Source organism: Prionailurus viverrinus, chromosome E1 (assembly GCF_022837055.1).
Source record: "Prionailurus viverrinus isolate Anna chromosome E1, UM_Priviv_1.0, whole genome shotgun sequence".
Lineage (NCBI taxonomy): Eukaryota > Metazoa > Chordata > Mammalia > Carnivora > Felidae > Prionailurus > Prionailurus viverrinus.
The window spans coordinates 33,504,350-33,525,124 of record NC_062574.1 but is presented as its reverse complement, the minus strand read 5'-3'; the positions used below and the strand labels follow the sequence as shown (position 1 = coordinate 33,525,124).

General features: G+C 43.7%; 1 protein-coding gene across 1 annotated transcript in view; it reads right to left on the bottom strand.

The window, feature by feature from the left end:
- CA10 (carbonic anhydrase 10) overlaps positions 1 to 20,775 on the bottom strand; it is a 492,198-nt gene that overhangs the window by 398,434 nt on the left and 72,989 nt on the right. Inside the window, exon 3 of the mRNA XM_047833896.1 lies at positions 12,941 to 13,015. Within this exon, the coding sequence (XP_047689852.1) occupies positions 12,941 to 13,015 (75 nt within the window). The remainder of the gene's footprint in view (positions 1 to 12,940; positions 13,016 to 20,775) is intronic.

Here is a 20,775-nt window from a genome sequence, read left to right as displayed (position 1 = left end):
CTACATTTACTTCGCTTCATCTCGTCATGTAGGCATTTTATCGTTTCACCTCATCACAAGAACAAGGATGAATTCAGTACACTAGTATATTTGGAGAGAAACCACATGCACATAACTTTTATTATAATGTATGATTATAATTATTCTATTTTATTACTCACTACTGTTTGTTGTTGACCTCTTACTGTGCCTAACTTATAAAGTAAATTAAACAAAAAACTGTTTTGACGTTTATTTATTTTTGAGAGAGGGATTGACAGAGCATGAGCAGGGGAGGGGCAGAGAGAGAGGGAGACACAGAATCGGAAGCAGGCTCCAAGCTCCCAGCTGTCAGCACAGAGCTCGACACGGGGCTTGAATTCATGAACCACAAGATCATGTCCTGAGCCGAAGTCTGACGCTCAACCGACTGAGCCACCCAGGTGCCTCTAAATTAAATTTTATTGTACGGGACGCCTGAGTGGCTCAGTCGGTTGAGCGTCTGACTTCGGCTCAGGTCATGATCTCACGGTTTGTGGTTTAAGCCCCATGTCGGGCTCTGTGCTGACGGCTCAGAGCCTGGAGCCTTCTTCAGATTCTGTGCCTCCTTCTCTCTCTGGCCCTCCCCTGCTCACGCTCTGTCTCACTCTCTCTCTCTCAAAAATAAATGAACATTAAAAAAAATTTTTTTTAATTTTATTGTAGGTATATATGTATAAGAAAAACCACAGTATATATAGGGTTTGGTACAACCTGCATTTCAGGCATCCACTGGGGGTCTAGTACCTTGCATTCTCTACAGATAAGGGGCCAATTACTGTAACTTTATTTTTACAAAAATATTTGAGACGTAAGTTTCATTGTCCTTATTTTACAAGTGAGTAAACTGAGGCTCTGAGAAGTTAGGTGATTTCTAAACATCACACAGCTGGTTCACAATGGAGTGGAACACAAAGAGTGATCTTCTGAGTCCAATGCACTTTCTACCACACAGCTTTGAAGTATGGTAATAATAGGGGCTGTCATACAGAGGACTAGAAAGAGAAACGCTTACTGCTCCCAAGAAGTTTACAATCTGTTATTTAGTGGCAGGTCAGATTCCATTACGCTTAATCCACCGGCAGTGACCTTTTCTATGGCGTCCACCTGGCAGACTCTTCCATATCTTTTAAGACCTATCTCAAGAGACGTCTTCATCTGCAAAGCCTTCTCTGACCTGAAGGCACAGTTAGGGGAAACTTTCTCCTTTGTCTCTCCACTCCAGTCTCACATCGCCTACCAGGCTGAACTGGAACCTGTGATTTGCCACCTGCCTCCAAACGTATCTGTGAACTCCTTAAGTTCAAGAGCATTATTCTTATTTGTAGCCCCAGTGTCTCGCAGGGTGTCTGGCATCTTTCAAGCTCAGAGCACATTTTAATCTCTATACATCCCAATTTCTGAGAAAAAAACATAAATGAAGGTATTTATAATTGAGGGTGAGTCAGCATAACATCACCCTCCTATACTGAGAAGAATTCATCCATTAAGTTCTATTTGCTTTCTCGTAGAGACAAGAGATCAGAAATCTAGACAGACACGCTTACATCACTGACTCTATTTCAAAATACTGATACCGAGAACATAATAAAATTATCCTGTGAATGAAATCAATATTCTATTTCTTGATGCTGCTAAATGTATCTCCCAAACCAATCTTCTATCACATTAGCAAACTCTCAGAGAATATTGGAGCCAGAATGGGTCTCTGAAATTAATGCAGCCCAACACAGTGATTTTATACGTGAGGAAATCAAGAGCCTGAGATACTAAATGACTTGCCTAAAATTACACGTTTGGTTAGTGGACAAGCCAAGCCAGTAAGCACTTTCCCATAGTCTTCCTGCTGCTTCCGGGACCCAGAGAAGAAAGAAGATTGGTAATGACCAAAGCAAAGTCCAAGGGGAGAGCACTGCTGTGTGCACTCACCCACTCCCCGCTCTAGTAAATGAAACAGATAAAACACGAACATACACAGTAAGGAGTGACTACCTCCAACAGCAGAGGGTTATTTCCCTTGACCAAACAATATGGAACCAGGACTCAGTAAAATGCGAGTTTTACCTCAGAGAAATTAAAATGAAATTTTACACTCAAACAAAAAGGTGTGCACATACTTTTGTAGCAAAGAAACTGATGTCAAAGTGACATATCAAGAGGGGCTTGATTTTAGAATATCTACCTCCAGAATGCTAATAATTATATAATTACTGTGTCGTTTTGAGCCACTGCTTGTGTAATTTGTTAAGGCAGTCACGTGAAACCAATGCAATGACTTTATCCAATACTCAACTGGGGTGTGTTAAAGGATGCTGGAGGGCAGGTAACATTTAGGGGCTGTGGCATCCTCTTCCCTTCCGCAGGAGACTGAGTGGGGCAGGCGTGGTCATTCAGTGAATTCCTGAGGGGAGAAAGCCTGAGCAATACCTGACCCCTGTGTCAACAGAGCCTGTCAGTTGGAAGTGGAGTGGGAGCTTGAGAAGATGGTGGCAAGCAAATGCTGAGTCTGAGCCAGCCGCCAAAAGGCAAGCTCGCCAAACACAAGGACGGAGGTCTGAGTAGGGAGAAGTATCAGAAGCCAGAGTCTGTGGCTGGAGGATAGAAGGGCAGGGGAGATAAAAGCAGGGGGAGAATGGCTGGAGAGCAATTCAGGGTGGCGCCTGGATGAGCCCCTGAGGGGTGTTGTCCACTGGGAGCCTCTACGAGCCTTGTCCTGCCCACCTCACTGCTTCTTTCCTGTGTCCCCAATGGGGAACAATTCCACCCTCCAGCAAGTTGCCCAAACCAGAAACCTGGGAGTCTTGTATAAAATCCTTCCGTCTGTCTCCCTCACACTTTCCATTGATTATAAATCTAGAAGCACTGGCTGAGAAATCAGAGGCGGGGTGGGGGAAGATAGCTTTGGTTTTCTTCTGAGGATACTCTTCATGGAAAGGCAACAGAAACAATATCTGATCCAAAAAATATTATTTCTCACCTCTCCTTTTGGAGATGTTAGCCTAGAACAATGTCTATTTCATCTTCAACTGTGATCGGTTTAGAATGAGCATTTTAGCAGCCTCGTACATATGAAGGAATGAGGGGCACAGCCCGGCACTGGTTACCATGTAGAGGAATGAAGGTCAAGGTGGTAGGGCCAAATTCCATGATGGCCCCCAAGATTCTCACCTGCTGGTGCACACACCACCTGAGCATGAATCGGATTTGTGTGAATAATTGTGTGAATAATTTCACTCCTGTGACTACGTTACGTGTTATGTCAGAGATGAAGGGACTCTGCAGACGTGAATGAGGCCCTCCATCAGCATAAGGAGAGTATCCTGGACAGGTCTAAGTTTTAAAAGAGAGTCCAAACCTTCCCGGAGGAGAAAGGAGAGATTCAAAGCAAGACACTTTCTTCTTGGCCTTCAAACAGTCGGTCATGCTGTGAACCGTGGAGACGGGCCAGCCTACAGGAGCTGAGGGCATCAGTCCTACAACTGCAAACTGAATTCTGCCCAGAACCTGTGTGAGCTTGGTCCCAAATGAGAAGCAACAGGACTGACACCTTTCACAGCCTTATAAGACCCTGAGCAGAGGACCTAGCTGAGCCATGCCTGAACTCTCGTGGAAACTGCAAGACAATAAAATACGTGTCTGTTTACACACATTTAAACTCCTAGACGAATGGTGATTGGCTATGCAGCAATAGAAAACAAATATAGACACCATCTGCTCTATGGAGGAATAAGAGGCAGGTGTGACCCCTGGCAGGTCACCCCACGTCACCAAGCACCCACCACCCAGCTTCCCTCCCTAGGAGGGCTGCAGGGAGAAAAGAGAGCTCATGTTCCTTACCCATGTCTATAGGAGCCTTTCCCAAGCCAAGAAACCTGGCCATTTGGAACAACGCAGGTAATTAGGTATCAGTGCTAAACTACAGGTAACGCCAGCAACAGATATTATTACTGTCATCTTCTAACAATCTTGAGGTTTTAAAACTCCCCAACAAGGAAGAGGTGGGAAGCTGTGCAGGCTGGGAGACGTTACTGTCCTGCGCGAACCATCTCTACTTGATTTTGAAGAATATACCAGAACATGGTGAGCCATCTGGCTCTACCAGTGAGCCAAAGCAGCCTCCTAATCCCACCCATGATCAGAAATGAAGCTTTGAGTTTCTCTATTCATCATTCAGACAGTTAGAAACTCACTTTCATGATCCCTTGGTGCTTGCCGGATCTCCGAGGAAGAGTGAATTGCTTACAACTGCTTACTCTCCTTCCATTGTTCCGGGATCCTCATGCAGAAACTTGAAGTGTGGCCCAACCAAGTGTGATCTGGCTCCTGACCACCTCCGGTCTCAAACCACTTTGCCTCTGACACTCTACACTCAGGCCACAGTGAAGTTTTCTCCGTTTCTAATGCACGCCATGCTCACGCATGCATGCCTCTGAGGTGCAGGTGCACTCTTTATGCAGGTGCACTCTTCTGCCTGAGACACACCTCTAAGCCTATTTGTCACATCTAGGGCTCCTGAAACCCTTCCATATTCCCAAGAGATACCAGCACTAGGAGCATCTCCAGTTCTAATGAGGCAACTTAAGGTGGGTTCCTGGATGGCCTCTGGATGAGGGCTGGTCAGCAGAAAGACCAAGCCATGATTAGAAGCTTAGAATTTTCAGCTTCTCCACCCCACCAATTCCTCCATAATGTGGAGGGCAACTAGAAATAGAGTTAGCAATCGATCGTGCTCACCTGATGAAGCCTCCATAAAAATCCCTATGGCGGGGTGTTTGGAGAGCTTCGAGGCTGGTGAACACGTTCACGTACTAGGAGGGTGCACACCCCAACTCCACAGGGACAGAAGCTCCTCTCCCTGTGTATTTCTTCAACTGGCTGTTCATCTGTATCCTTTATGACATCCTTTAATAAAGTGCTAAATATAAGTGAGTGTTTCCCTGAGTTCGGTGAGCCACTCAAGCAAATTAATTGAACTGGAAGAAGAGATGGTGGGGACTTCTGATTTGTAGCCCAGTCAGGCAGAAGTTGTGGGTAACCTGGGGACCTATACAATGTGTAACTGGCATCTGCAGTGGGGTGGTGGCAGTCTCATGGGACTGAGCCCTTAAGCTGTGGGATCCGACACTAACTCCAGGTAGAAAGTGTTACAATTGAGTAAAATTAAAAGAAAATCAGTTGGCGTTGTGGAGAATTACTTGCTGTGCGAAAAAAACCTCCACACATTTGGCGACTAGAAGTGTCAGCAGTAAAATGTGAGGAGGGGACGCATGTGGGAAACTGCAAGTTTTCCCAATGCACCTTTATAGCCCATACAGCCCACATAGTTTGTCGTGCTGTGTTTATTTTGATGCTGCTGCTGGTGCTGTCCACCTGGCTTCAAGGAGCAGTAACTCCTCTGTTCTGATCCAAGTTGATTTAGCAAACATGGACCCCCCCCCCCGGCTGTATGCAACATCTGTGCTATGTTCTGGAGGGGTAGGGGTAAAAGGACATGAGGCTCCTGTCCCTGGAGACTAGACCCTCCTCAGAGCCCCCACTGCTCCTATCTTAGCTCCCATCTCCCTCATTCTGAAGCTTGCACTAGTTTTCATCCCTCCCTTGACCCCCAAAACCTTTAGGGTGACATCTACACTGACAGCTGGTATGGCCTTCCATGACTGGACCCCTGCTGCCCTCCTCAGCCCTAACTCCCCTGAGCTATCTGCACAGTGAGCCCCTCTCTTCCCAGACTCCTCCCCTTTCTGAAACACCATTTCTTCCCTTATTCCCCTAGCAGAATCATTCATACATGTTACCCTTGGGGACTCAGTCCAGGCATTTCATCTGCTGGGAAGTCCCCTCTGTGCTTTCTCGAACTGGGTAGCCCCAGACACCCTCCATGGCAATCCTGGAAGTGCTATAGCATGATGGAGATTTCTCTCTCTCTCTCTCTCTCTCTCTCTCTCTCTCTGTCACTATCCTCAGCTCCTTTAAGCCACAGTGGAATGTTCTTTGTGTCTTTATCCACCAAGAATCAAGTATGGCCATGCTGAAAGCAGGCGTCCAGAGACAGACCGCAGAATGAGTGAGTTCAAGAGCTCACATTCAGCAACCTGAGAGCGACCCTTAGGAGGTGGTGAAATGGAAAAGAGGTTCTTCACCTGCTCCAGGGTTTCATAAAGTTCTAAAAATATATACCCCCAGTGTCATGATTTAAAGCTTTAAAATGGAAGCAACCCCTTGATTCTGATGTCCTAGTCTGAACAGAGAAAAAGAAACTGCCCATCCAAACATTGCCATGTGAAGCAGGTGTTGGGAGTGAGAAGCTACTTAGTACTTTTAGTGACTGTCTCTCCCACTAGATGGAAAGAAGTTAGAGGCCAACTCCTTTTTATTTTTTTTTAAATGTTTATTTATTTATTGAGAGAGAGAGAGACCATGAATAGGGAATAGGCAGAGAGAGAGAGAGAGAGAGAGAGAGAGAGAGAGAGAGAGAGAGAGAGAAAATCCCAGGCAGGCTCCATACTCAGCACGGAGCCCAACTCGAGGCTCAATCTAATGACCAGAACCATGAAATCAAGCCCTGACCCATGATCAAGAGTCAGACGCCGGACTGAGCCACCCAGGTGCCCCAGAGGGCATCTCTTTTTTAAAACCCCAGGTCCCAGCATAGTGCCTCCTCCATAGAGAATGCCTGATTCCCCCACTGTTTTGGATAAATGGAATGTGAAAAGACAGTATTTGGCACAAATTTTTCTGAAATGTGTTAAATGTGTATATTTATGCTAAATGATAAATGTGTTATCTACATGTGTGAAAGAGAGATATACTTTAAATGTCACTAAACAAACCCTATGCTGAATCCTTCCATAACATGATTAACCCAGTTTTGGGGTTTTGTTTTTAGGATTTTTTTTTTATTTCACAGTATTAGTACAGGTGCTTGCCATCTCTTGCCTGGATGATTAAAAAAGAAAGAAAGAAAGAAAGAAACCACCTTGAGGCGCTGGGGTGGCTCAGTCAGTTGAGCGTCTGACTTCAGCTCAGGTCATGATCTCACAGTTCTTGAGTTCGAGCCCCGTGATGGACTCTGTGCTGACAGCTCAGAGCCTGGAGCCTGCTTTGGATACTGTGTCTCCCTCTCTCTCTGCACCCCCCCCCCCCCCACACACACACACTCTCTCTCTCTCTCAAAAATAAACATTAAAAACAAAACAAAATCACCTCATGAATCCTTTTGCCTCTGCTATTCTTTTCAAAATACAGTATACATCTCCATTACAATAGTCATAGCTGTTTTTTTTTTTTTTTTTTTTAGAGGAGGGGGAGGGCAGAGAGAGAGGGAAACACAGGATCTTTTTTTTTTTTATTTTTTTAAATCTTTATTTTTTTTTTAATTTTTTTTTCAACGTTTTTATTTATTTTGGGACAGAGAGAGACAGAGCATGAATGGGGGAGGGGCAGAGAGAGAGGGAGACACAGAATCGGAAACAGGCTCCAGGCTCTGAGCCATCAGCCCAGAGCCTGACGCGGGGCTCGAACCCCCGGACCGCGAGATCGTGACCTGGCTGAAGTCGGACGCTTAACCGACTGCGCCACCCAGGCGCCCCTTAAATCTTTATTTTTGAGAGAGAGAGAGAGCAAGCATGAGACCAACAGAGAGAGAGGGAGACACAGAGTCCAAAGCAGGCTCCAGGCTCTGAGCTGTCAGCACAGAGCCTGACACGGGGCTCGAACTCATGATCCACGAGTTCATGACCTGAGCCTAAGCCAGATGCTCAACTGACTGAGCTGCCCAGGCACCCTGAGAGAGGATGTTAAGTAGGCTCCATGCTCAGTGTGGAGCTTAACACAGGGCTCAATCCCATAACCCTGAGATGATGATCTGAGCCAAAACCAAAAGTCAGGTGCTTAACCAACTGAGCTACCTGTGTGCCCCAATAGCTGGCTTTTTATTTTTTTAAATTTTTTAATTTTTTAATTTTTTTTACCTCTCCTTGACTTTTTTTTTCAATATATAAAATTTATTGTCAAATTGGTTTCCATACAACACCCAGTGCTCATCCCAAAAGGTGCCCTCCTCAATACCCATCACCCACCCTCCCCTCCCTCCCACCCCCCAATTAACCCTCAGTTTGTTCTCAGTTTTTGAGAGTCTCTTATGCTTTGGCTCTCTCCCACTCTAACCTCTTTTTTTTTTTCCTTCCCCTCCCCCATAGGTCTCTGTTAAGTTTCTCAGGATCCACATAAGAGTGAAAATATATGGTATCTGTCTTTCTCTGCATGGCTTATTTCACTTAGCATCACACTCTCCAGTTCCATCCACGTTGCTACAAAAGGCCATATTTCATTCTTTCTCATTGCCACATAGTACTCCATTGTGTATATAAACCACAATTTCTTTATCCATTCATCAGTTGATGGACATTTAGGCTCTTTCCATAATTTGGCTATTGTTGAGAGTGCTGCTATAAACATTGGGGTACAAGTGCCCCTATGCATCAGTACTCCTGTATCCCTTGGGTAAATTCCTAGCAGTGCTACTGCTGGATCATAGGGTAGGTCTATTTTTAATTCTTTGAGGAACATCCACGCTGTTTTCCAGAGCAGCTGCACCAGTTTGCATTCCCACCAACAGTGCAAGAGGGTTCCCATTTCTCCGCATCCTCTCCAGCATCTATAGTCTCCTGATTTGTTCATTTTGGCCACTCTGACTGGCGTGAGGTGATATCTGAGTGTGGTTTTGATTTGTATTTCCCTGATGAGGAGCGACGTTGAGCATCTTTTCATGTGCCTGTTGATAGCTGGCTTTTTAAAATACACATCACTATGTCGCTCTAGAGCTTAGGGGTGTCTTATAATTCCTCTACTTTTAAAGGGATTGTGTCTAAGCTCTTGAACATGAAACACAGAGTCCCATAGCCAGGCCCCTTCTGGCCTCCTCACATATCAAGCTCCATGGTGTGCTCTGTCCTATAGACAGTGCCCGTATGCATGGTGCATTTCCACCCCTCTCTGCCAGTGCTATTTGCTCTGATGTCCCCCTCCCCCTTCTCCTCCTTTTCCACTGAGAATCCAGAATCTGGAAGAATGCTTTGGGCTGCAAGTGACAGAAACCCTGACTCAAACAGCTCCAACAATAAGGAGTCTGTTATCTCATTTAAGAAAATCAATGTTGAGGCAATTCCACGGTTAATTTAATGCTAAGTAAGCCATACAAGATCTGGGTTCATTCCAAGTTTCTGTTTTACCATCTTTGGTATAACTTTTGTCCCCACCATGGGTAGAATTGTTTACCACAGGCTTATGTTTATATTAGTGAATCAGTCAGGGTTTTCCAGAGAAACAGAACCAATAGTGTGTGTGTGTGTGTGTGTGTGTGTGTGTGTGTGTGTGTACGTGCACCCCATCTGTATGTGTCTATGTGTAAAGAGAGATTTATTCTAAGGAATTGGCTCATTTGATTGTGGACACTGACAGATCTGTAACTTGCAGGGCAGGCTGGCAGGTTGGACATCCAGAGAGGAGATGGTGTAGTTTGAGGCCAAAAGGTTCTAGAAGCATAATTCCCTCTTTCTTGGGGGAACCTCAGTCTTTTTCTCTCAAGGCCTTCAACTGATTTGATGAGGCCCACTGCCATTAGGGAGAGTAGTCTGCTTCAGTTAAGCTCCACTGTTGTAAATGGTAATCTCATCCAAAAAAAATATTCACGGAGACATCAAGGATAGTGTTTGACAAAGTATCTTGGTACTGCAGACCATCCAATCTGATGCAGGAAATTAGCGATCATGATGTCTAAATCCATCAGTCTCAAGAATAATATGAAATCACCATGATTGGGGTAGATATTAATCAAGAGTAACTTTCTGGGGCTGGGGAAGGACTTCTTCTGAGCCCATGGCTGTCTGGGGGGGTGAACACAAATCAACTCGGGGCTCTGCCTGCAAAGTAGGCTATAGTTAGGGGTGAGACTAGATGAAGGTGTGGATTTGAGCAGGTAAATGAAGTCTACTAGTCAACAGGCAGCCAGAATCACAACACTTTACAGGCTCCTTTACATGTTCTCTAGACCCTATTAGAGTCCTTGTTACACTGAGTCACGGGTTTATGGCTTATCTTCCTCTTTAGACAGTAGGTTCACCCTTGAATAATAACTGTGTACCCATTACCTCTTTATCAACAGCCCCATACATGGTTCTCAACACTAGGAACCTACCCCATAGGTGCTTTGAACTGACCGAAGTGGGTTATTCTTGTGCTAAATCAACCCCAGGCTTGCCACTCTTAGAGAAGTCCTATATTTCTACGCACCACAAGCTGTTGAAATCACAGATTCACAACTGTTATACCAACTGACAATTATTTCTAGATACTCTTGTAAAGAACTTACAGGGCAATAAAACTTGTCCAAATCGTCTCGTCATACAGAGTTCTCTTTTCTTTCACACATCCATACCATGAAAAAAAATCCCAGTGGCAAATCAAGGAACACTGTCAACCTTATATTCAGCAATGACAATAAGAGATAAAGGGTCTCTTTATTGCCCTAAGCACCAATTTAGATAAAGTAGGTCATTTGGACTCTGTCAGATGTTAGGGCCTCAGGTCCAATTACTTAATTCAAAAATTCTCATGACTCTTATCTTTTTTTTAACAGAGTGGAGTGCCCCAAAGTTTAGGAAGTAAAATCATCAGCTACCAGTCTTCTGTACCAGGAAGCCAAAGGGCTTTGAGACCATTCAATGCAAAGGATGATCAAGTCACTTCTCAGTTGGCCACTGCGTCCAGACCAGTTGCATTCACCCATCCCGGGAACAATTACTAAGCATCCCCCATGTTCTACGCATCATGAGAGACCTTCACTTGCATTATTATATTTCCAGTTTATGGCTCTCTGCCTTTTCTGAAGCAGAGAAGTATCAGATATCCAAATACATTGCTACTGATAAAATAGTAATAGTTATATCAAGAACAACTGATATGTCCTGCCTCACACCATGCACCACACATTACCATAAGCACCTTATCTGCATTATCTACTTTAATCCTCACAAAACCTCATGAGGCTGACTGAGTCCTTATCTCCATTTTAACAGATGGATAACCCAAGGATCTGAGAGTAGGCAGGCAACTTGCTGACAGAACTACCAATAGGAAGCCATAGAATCCAGACTCAATGCCAGGTCTGCCTGGCTCCAGATTCCACTCTCAGACCTCCACACCTTACTGCTTACCATATAGCAGGTTTTATTCATAGTATCTCATATAGAGCTGGAAATGAGGGGAAGTTTGACTTTTTTAAATCAACACGTAAAAGGAAAGATAAAACTTCTTTCCTGTGGCTGTCTGAGAAGCAACTGCCAAATCAAAAGAGGACCTTGCAAGTGTGTAGAGAAGGAATATGTCAACAGAGCAGAAAACATCAAAAATAAAATGTGGGGCAGAAGAGCAAAACTTTGCACAGCCTCTTCCATATTATCCATCAACACTTCAGTCACTACAGAGGATATTATTAGTTTAGCAGGACTCATTATAACCGGAAGGGTTATAATGCCCTTTGTGGCTCTACTCCCATAATCACAAAGCACACAAGTGTCATTATAAACACAACTTCTGGGATGTCTCGAATATGGGAAGCAGATTCCTTAGAAACACAATAAGCACTCCATTGGAAAGGGATGTCTCCAGTTATGGATAAAATGCCATGAGTCTATATCACACCATATGAATATAGCACGTGTCAATTAAGTTGTTCCAAGATTATTATTAGAAACCTGATCGTTTCTGGGTGAATTAATCAAGACCGGTTTCTATGCCCACTGGGCCAAGGGGTAAGTGTACCAGAGTAAATTTGTGCAGTTAATAATATCATTTTATGAGGCTATTTGGCAGCCAGCTGGCTTTTTTGTGGGTCACCCACTCTCCCCCACCAAGCTGTTTCCTCTTCTTGGAAAGCCCCAAGAGCGTGTATTACTGTCCCACGGCACAACCGAGAAAGTGATGCTCCAAGGGCTTTAACAACTTGCTGAGCTCTGCACAGGTGATGTAATGAACTCTACAGAAGAACAGGCACAGGCCATATAGCAGCCAAGAATGAACCAGGGGCACTGTTCTTACCACCTGCCCCCAACTACAAAGATCTCCACTGACACTGGAGCTTTCTGTTCTTAGGGCCTAAGTGGGGGCTCCATACTCGCTTCTCTCAAGAGCTTTCTTTCTTACCTTCCCACATCTCAGCAGTTTAAAATATTTTGACATATCTCACCTGCCTTCCCCTCCATCCTTCTCCTTACCATTCTTGCTCTTTCTCTCACCTCTCTCCCCACGGAAGTCTGATACAGCATAAGGATGAGGTGAGAGTGGTGGGGAAGACAGTAGAGCTCTCCACCTTCCTTCGAAACTAGTCATGGCTTTAATTTCTGGCTCTGCCTTGTGTTCAGTTCTCTTTCCCCAATGCTGACGGCATCCACTCCGCCTGTTATTTTTAGCCTGTGCTTGGCTCAATGTGCTAAGTCCTGACCACAGATGCTACTGAAGTGACATCAGTGACAGCATGCATCCCAGCAAGCCTCACTGTCATGGTCAGCCTTTCCAGCCTTCCTGTTTCATCAGTGTTCAAAGATGGCTCTTTCTCGCTTCACCGAACTCCAGCAGACAGAGCTTCAACACTCTGTCCTCCCCTGGCCTCTCCCTGGAAGAGCCACCTGCAGAGGGAAAGGCCTTGGCAGGTAGGCTCAGATGGAAAAAGGTGGTCTTGCCTAAACCGCCACTCCTGAACAAACCTTCCCCGGATGGAGCATTCACCTGCAGTGGCAGAGGAACCCTGCTGCTTCTGGCGATACCTTTCCTGCCATGTAGCAAATGCAAAATTCTGGAAATAATATTCTATTTCATTCAAATTCTTTTCTTAAAAATAAAATGACAAGAATAAATGTGTCTTTACCTGGAACAAAGCTTCCCTGGACCACCTCCTTGTACGCCCACCAGCCTTCATGGATTTTTGGTGAATTCTGTTGAGCTAAAAGGGGGAAGAGAGGAAGAGAGATTAAGAGAATAGCAGACAATCCTTTGGTCCTGGCCACGTAAGAAGGGTGAATAGACATACAGTACTCCTTTTCTACCCACAAGCCATCCAGCATCCCTCCCTCTTGTTTTCTTTAAAACAGATTATTAACCTGTAAATATACTGCCATTGCGTTTTTATACAAAGCACTCAGGAGAGGTCTATTGAAGAGAAGTAGACAGTAATTATGTATTTAAGCCTATCTGAATTCCCCCATCACTTGTCTCTACCTCTGAATCACCTCTTTTCCACACCTGCCCCTATACTCATGTACACACACATGCACGTACACAGACACACACAGACACACACACAGACACACAGACACACACACACACACACACACACACACCACTCAGATTGAGGCTGATCCCATGCACAAGCCAGGCAAGAACTCTCCATGTGCACAAACCCCTTAGGAACAGAGAGGGCATAAGGCATTTGTTAAAAGGGCTAGGCTAAAAGAGGGAAGGGTGCAATTGGCCAGCTTTCCTCAGGTTCCAGGAAAATGAAAACAAGAATATAAACAATCATGGTGAGAGGTTTTGACACCATGAAGAGAAAAAATGGAAAGCCCAAGTAACTGGGACAGAGCATAGGGATCTGTGAGCTCATGCTGACGTGATCTCAGGATAATCTCTGACCTTATGACAGATGGTGGGTGAATTGGGGCGATTCTATTACATGTGGGTATACACCCCAAAGTGCAGATAATACAGACTTGTGTGGATCCCTTTACTACTGAACAGTACTCATATTTCAGCTTCCCTTCACACTGGAAGAAAATAAGGTCATTTCAATCATATTTGTAATCTGGCAAGTAAATCGAAATGTTAAAAACGTTGACTTTTATTTCCTTTCTTTAAATCTTATTCTTTTTTTCAGTCTCCTTCAGACTCATCATTCTGAGTTAGAGATAATGACACAAGACAATGTGTCTGAAAGCACAGTTTTGTGTAGAGAAAGGATTTGCCAAATTAAACTTCATCTTCCATATGAGCTCCAGTTGCTTAGATCCAAGTGTCTTCCCAGAGTGAAGATACTTTTTCTGCCTATGACCTTAAGGCCCCTGAGGCTTGCAGCTCTGTGATGAAGAAGGGTTTATAACACAGGATAAGTGAAAGAGAAGCCAACTCCTTCTGGAGTTGACAATGAGGTTTGGTGTCTTCAGACACGACCAGAACAGGAACAAAGAACCTATTGAAGGCTCTGGAAAGGTATCACCTTGGAAGTCACCCAATACAAATCTAGGGCTTTGGGATGCATCAAAGTACCCTGGGTTACCCAGTACCCCACTTCCAGGTGGAGTGAATAGAGAGCTCAGATGTTCCTACAGCCCTGGAGGAAGCCCTAAAGGCAGGGGAGTTGAAAGCCAGTGCATCTGTCCTGGGGCAGCAGGCAGGAAGTGGCCTCAAAGCAGAGGCTGCAATGGCTTTGGCCAGCCAAGGACAACAGAGTTAACAGAGACTCCACGTATTTGTGTCACTAGGGAAAGACAAGGAGATTTGAAGTCAGCCAGGAAACCTTTACATCTGATCAAGTTGAGAAACCAGATCAAGACTTACATGGTTGGAAAGTTTACCAAGTAGGTGGACAAAGGACACTTCTCAGGTTCAGCACAATTCTGATGCCTCCTCTGAGACCTGACATTGCCGGACCCACTCTTACCCTCCTTCCCAGCTCACGGGAGGGAAAGAAGGGAATGCCAGAGGCTCAGAAATCTATGAGATCAGATTCACCTAATGTACTCAGGCCCAGGGGCTCATTTTTGAAACATTTTGTAACGCTCGCCTTGATAAGTAAATAAAACTTACAGGCAGTACATTCTATAAAAGAAAGAAAGAAAGAAAGAAAGAAAGAAAGAAAGAAAGAAAGAAAGAAAAAAAAAACAACAACTCTGATATTTCACTAAACCTCAGCTCAACTCTGCTGCACATGAAGCATGTCCCAAGCCTGGAAGAAATAACACACATCTGAAAGCCCAAAAGTGTTGGATGGCAAACATCACCTAACAGCTTTGCATTACAGATAAGCCAGGATTGATTTTCCCTACCAAAAAAGACAAGAATTTCTGAGTTTTATAAAAAGGCACCAAATTTTATCCAATCAGGATTGTTGCCTGTCTTGAACAATTTTAACCATAAATGCAGCTTGCTTGCTCTTTATTTTGCTTGCTTGCTTTTTAATATGGCCTTCTTTCTTTATTCTCAGAGGTAGTTGTTGGGAAAACCATAGTCTCTTGTATATATTTATCATTACAAGTAAAGATCTGCACAGCACTAAAAACTGTTTTATATTAAATATTTTTACCAAGCTGTTTTACAAAAACCTTTGTTGCTAGTCCTTACACACATCCATTTCAAAAACGAACATAGTGCTTTAGCTATAATGTAAAGGATAGATGAATGTAATTCGAAATAATACATATTTGTGTATGCTTGAGCCTGACGCATTAGAACGGACACTGGTAAATGATCATCTACTAAGCAAAGATGGCCCACTGACTGTTCTGGTACCAGTCAAGAGCTCAGAATGGTTTTGCATTTTTAAGTAGTTAAGAAAATAAAAAAGGATGTCTTGTGACATGTGAAAATTATATTAAATGGAAACTTCAGTGTCTATAAATAAAGTTTTATTGAAACACAGCCATGCCCACCTATTTACATATTGCCTATGGCTGCTTTCTCACTAGAATGGCAGAGTTGAATAATTGTGACAGAAACCAAATGGCCCGCAAAACTTAAAATATCTCCTATATGGCTCTTTACAGAAAGTTTGCTGATTGTTAATTTACACACATAATTTCAAAAAACAACACAGTGTAATGCTTTACCTGTAATACAAAGGATTAATGCATAATCTGTAATAAAAAATATATATTTCAGTTTATAAATACTTGGTTGTTATGCACCAGAAGAATGAAGAAGTTGGATGCTTGATTGAAACAGGAACAAATAATACGGTGGTACTGTATCTGGGAGGCCACGATCCACAGGTGGCATTGCTCTTGGTGGTCTGATTTTCCAAAATACTCAACAACTCTTGGTAAAGTTCAGAACAAAATAAAGTACCATCTTCCCTTGATATACACAGTATTTGCACTGCCGAAGAACAGGGTATACTAAAACTATGTGAGAGATATTCTGTTCATAGGCAACATGGAGTTTGTAAGTTCAGATAGATAAAAATTTGTCACTCACTTGAATGTCTGCTGGGACATGGGACAACGAATCACTGTCTGAAACCGTCAAATACGTTACAGAGCATATTCTCTGCCCACCCTGACCCAGTTGGTGTCAAATGCAGTATCTTTCATTAAAACAATCTCACCATGCCCTTCTTGACAGTCATTGACCTAATGGGATTATTTATAGCACTATTTACATATGCTAAATGAGTGAGGATAAAACATCATGTTGAATACTGATCAGAGGAGACTGTTTTCCCTAAAGGTCTATCTGAATTGTAGTGTCAAGTCCACATGTCATCACCGCGTTGCATATTCAAGTATTTTTTCTGCTTTTTCCTGCCATTTGACCATATCCTCAAGAAACTATCATTTCCAGTGAGGAAGAAAGAGAAAGCAAAGATGTTTGCTCTTAAGACGACCACAAAGGAAAGCTGATTCCAACACAGTCCTGAGTAAACTAGTCGACTAAGTTTTCAGATTTGTAGATACATTCATATTCTCTCTCTCTCTTCTCTCCGTGCACACCCCCCCACCCCCCACGCCACACACAGAGGCCGTTTAAGGAAGACCTATCAGTCTGACTGAAGCACTGATTTAAGAGATGTGATTTAAAAGGTAGAAGAAAATAAAGTCTGGATAATTAAGGGTATTGCAACTGACAAATGTATCACTGAAAGCTTCTGTCCCATTCAGAAGGCTGCAAAAAGCCTTGCTCTCCCTTCATTCCTCCTCAGCCAGCCCATCCATTCAGAAGTGAAATTATGTAAGACTTTAATAGGCGGGAAGACAATCAGATCATCTGAATGAAGTCTGTTATAATGATAGAACTGCATAGCCTCTGTTTGCTTTCTTTGACATGACTTGTGAAGGATCCAAACTCGCCCTGCAAAAATCCATCAGCCTGAGCTGAGCCCACTTGCTGTCCATCAATTACAAAATACGATGCCTGCAGGCTAAATTTGAAGAAAAGCAAGGTGCTTTATATAATGTGTTTTCAAATGCCCTTGTATGCCCTGTCTGGCCTCATACTGTTGGGCAATGTGGAAAGACAGGACAGCACATTGTAAACGCACCTCATTGAAAGCCCTGCTACAGTAACCATGAGTGTTGCAACAGAGCTCAGGGAGAAATACTGGCTTTCCATTTTAAATCTTCCTAGCCAGATCCTCCATTATCACCTATTGTTTACATCTGATACCCAGTGAGTGGAGAGCCGGTTGAGAATTCCTCACAGCAAACAGGTGAACAGAAAGCGGCCTTAGCTGCTGCAGCACTCTGCCGGTGGATAGGATTTCTTTACTTAATGTGCAGCCAGCCCTTGGGAAAGATCCAGGTGTCTAATCAAAAAAAAATTGTGTTGACAGTAAAAGCTGTCATCCCTGCCAGATGAGGAGAGATATACATAGCAAGGGCCCCTCTCTTGATAGTAAGGAAAACATATTTCAATGTTATTCTCCTTTTTTTCATTGTGGCAGTTTGAGAACTTGTGAGTTTCAAAAGAAAACTCAGAATCTCCGCATTTGGAAAGAGACACAGAATTCATTGCTCCAATCTCCTTCTGGGCATTTGAGGAAATTGACGAACAGAGGAGGGACGCCACTAAAAAGAAAAAAAAATGTATATGGTGTCTTAGAACAAGAGTCAGCAAACTTTTTCTGTAAATGGCCAGATAATAAATATTGGAGGCTTTGAAGGCCATTCAGTCCCTGTCCCCACTACTCCTCTGTGCCACTGTAGTCCAAAAGCAGCCAGGGACTATATATAAATGAATGGCTGTAGCTATGTGCCAGTAAAATGCATTTACAAACACAGACAGAGGGCTGGATTTGGTCTGCGGTGGGCAGCACTGTGCTGATTCCTGTCTTAGAGCTAGGAACCATTTTTGTCATCTAGTTCTGCTTCCCTGCTCAAACATTCAGAGGTGAGCTACTTTAAAAGGAAAATTAGAAAGAATTTGGAAGGAAATGAGTTTCTAACTACAAGTAAATGGCATCTGATCAATAAGCACTGTAGAACGCATGTATAATCCTAAATCTTTTCCAAACTCCCTGAAATTGATCACTAGAGTCTACACAAAATACCACCATGCCCCATCCAAGTCCATTTCCTCTGGGCTAAACCATCAAACTTGTAGGGACCTCATATAAACATATGCCAGTCCACACCCTCATGCTGGGTTTTTCAAACAGTCATTAAGGAACAGACTGATTCCTAAAACCCTTCTTACCCTTCCCATACATCTATAAAGCATGTTTCTGGATGACTCGTGGGATTCTCAACTGTTTCCACAGATAGAGTAATTATGTTTTCACATGCTAATTCCCTCACATCATTTTGAGATGAACTTTTGCAACTCTCCCCTCTCTCTATATTTTCAATCCTATCACCACCTAACACCTAACACCTAACATCTTGTGTTCAGAGAAAACACAATCATGGACCATCTCCATGTGGAAATTACAGTGGCTTCTTGACCTAATGGAAAAGAAAACTCAAGAGCAACAATTGAGAGTACCCTGGTGTGGTGGGGGAGGAAATGGCACAAGATGGAACAGAAGAGCCCTCACCAAGGGATCTGCAGGATAAGGGCAACGGCTTGATAAAACTCCAGTCAACAGGCACCTAACCGTGAGCATGCACATTGCAAAAAGTGCACTTCCAAGCCCTTGGTCAGTACAATGTTATCTGTGCCCGGTGGTCTAGGACAAGGGGAGATGGAACCAAATACAGGGGAGAGGCAGTTAGAGTCTAGGGACTACTGTGTTACTTAGTTTTAATGGGATGTGAGGAGTCCTGAAGAGTAGCTTCCTTAGGAAACTCCTTTTCTCTGCCTAGGAGGTAACATAAGGAAGGACACACCGAGCCTATTGGATCAGAACACCAGATGTTAGAAGGTGAAAAAAAACGCCGTGCTATCACTGGATGCAGGATGCAAAATATCACACTCCCTATCCCCACGACAATCACTGTTTTCCCTTAAAGGGTCACGCCTGTCCCCTACACGGGAAGCAGGAACAGAGAAGAGCATGGATCACCAGAGGAAATGGAAATGGCCATCCTGGTACACTGCACGGCCCCCCTGGACCTGCCAGGGATAATGCTCTTGCCAAGTGCTTGACTTTTATACATGGTGTAGGTCTCTCCCTCCTCCATGCACCTGTCATATTATGTTATCCTCCATGTGGGCACTGAGATCGTGCTACACACTTATCTGGTGCCATGTCATTCTTTCACAGTCAACTGTAACTTTCTTGAGGCCAGAAAACATGTCTTCTCTTGAAATCCCATGATTTACACAAAGCTCGGTCCACAAGAGGTGCCCAACAAAGCTGGAGGAGTGCGTGAAAAATGCTGTGTCAAGCGGAACATGATATACAAAATTGCGGTGCAGCTCAAACAGTCCTTGGGAGGTTGTAGTTTATATCCAAAGACTTGTTGGTGTGATGCCTGTATCTGTGGCAATGGGAACGTCCACAGAAGCGTGTTGAAGTTGGTTGACAGGCCCACACTCACTTGACAGATGGAAGGGCACCAGGAGCTGACACTCTGCCTAGAGAAATCAAAGCCACAGCAAACCATTATCTGGCTCAATGTGTTTCATTGAAAAGTATGGTGGGGGCTAGGTGTGATATTCTACCTGAGGGTACTTACATCTGTGCCATTCTTTACATTTTTTTTAAGTTGTGAGAAAAGGGTGAGACTCCTCTCTATCCCCCTATCCGACGTGACCCCCATTTACCATAAAAACTAGACAGAACACTCAGACCAAGGATTGCACTGGCTAACTGAGCCACAAAATGACTGTTCCAAGCACAGAAATCACACATAAGCCAGAATCACCTTGCACATTCGGTCAGACTCAAGCAAGCTGGCATTAACATTGTATGTGCATTGGAAGAGTAAGAAGAAAAAAAACCAACATGGTAGAATGGACTGTATTACTTTCACCTAAATGACTCAGAATGAAATGGCAATCAAGAGGTTCAAATGTAGCTGTAGTCAAAAATCAATGAAAGGAGGGTGTCTGGGTGGCTCAGTCGGTTAAGCATCTGACTCTTGATTTCAGCGCAGGTCATAATCATGAGATCAAGACCCGCATCTGGCTCTGTGCTGACAGCACAGAGCTTGCTTGGGATTCTCTCTCTCCCTCTCTCTGTCCTTCCCTTGCTTGCATGTGTGATCTCTCTCTCTCTCTCTCTCTCTCTCTCTCTCTCTCTCAAAATAAATAAACATTTTTTTAAAAATCAACATGAGGAAAAATCCCTAACATGGATGATTTTTAGCCCCTCTAACTGGTATTCTAGAATCCCTGCCATTTGGATTTACCAGTCTGAGCTCATTTCACATAATCTTTACAAAATTCCTGCTCTACCTGCTGTCCCCAAGTATTCCTGTTTACTACTCTTCTCACACCTTTGCTTTTGCCTTTTTGTTTTACTGCCTGGAATTCTCTCTTTATCTACTTCTTCTTGACTAGCCTTACTTGATTCTCAAAGCCTCACCAATTTGCCCTCTTTTCAAGAAA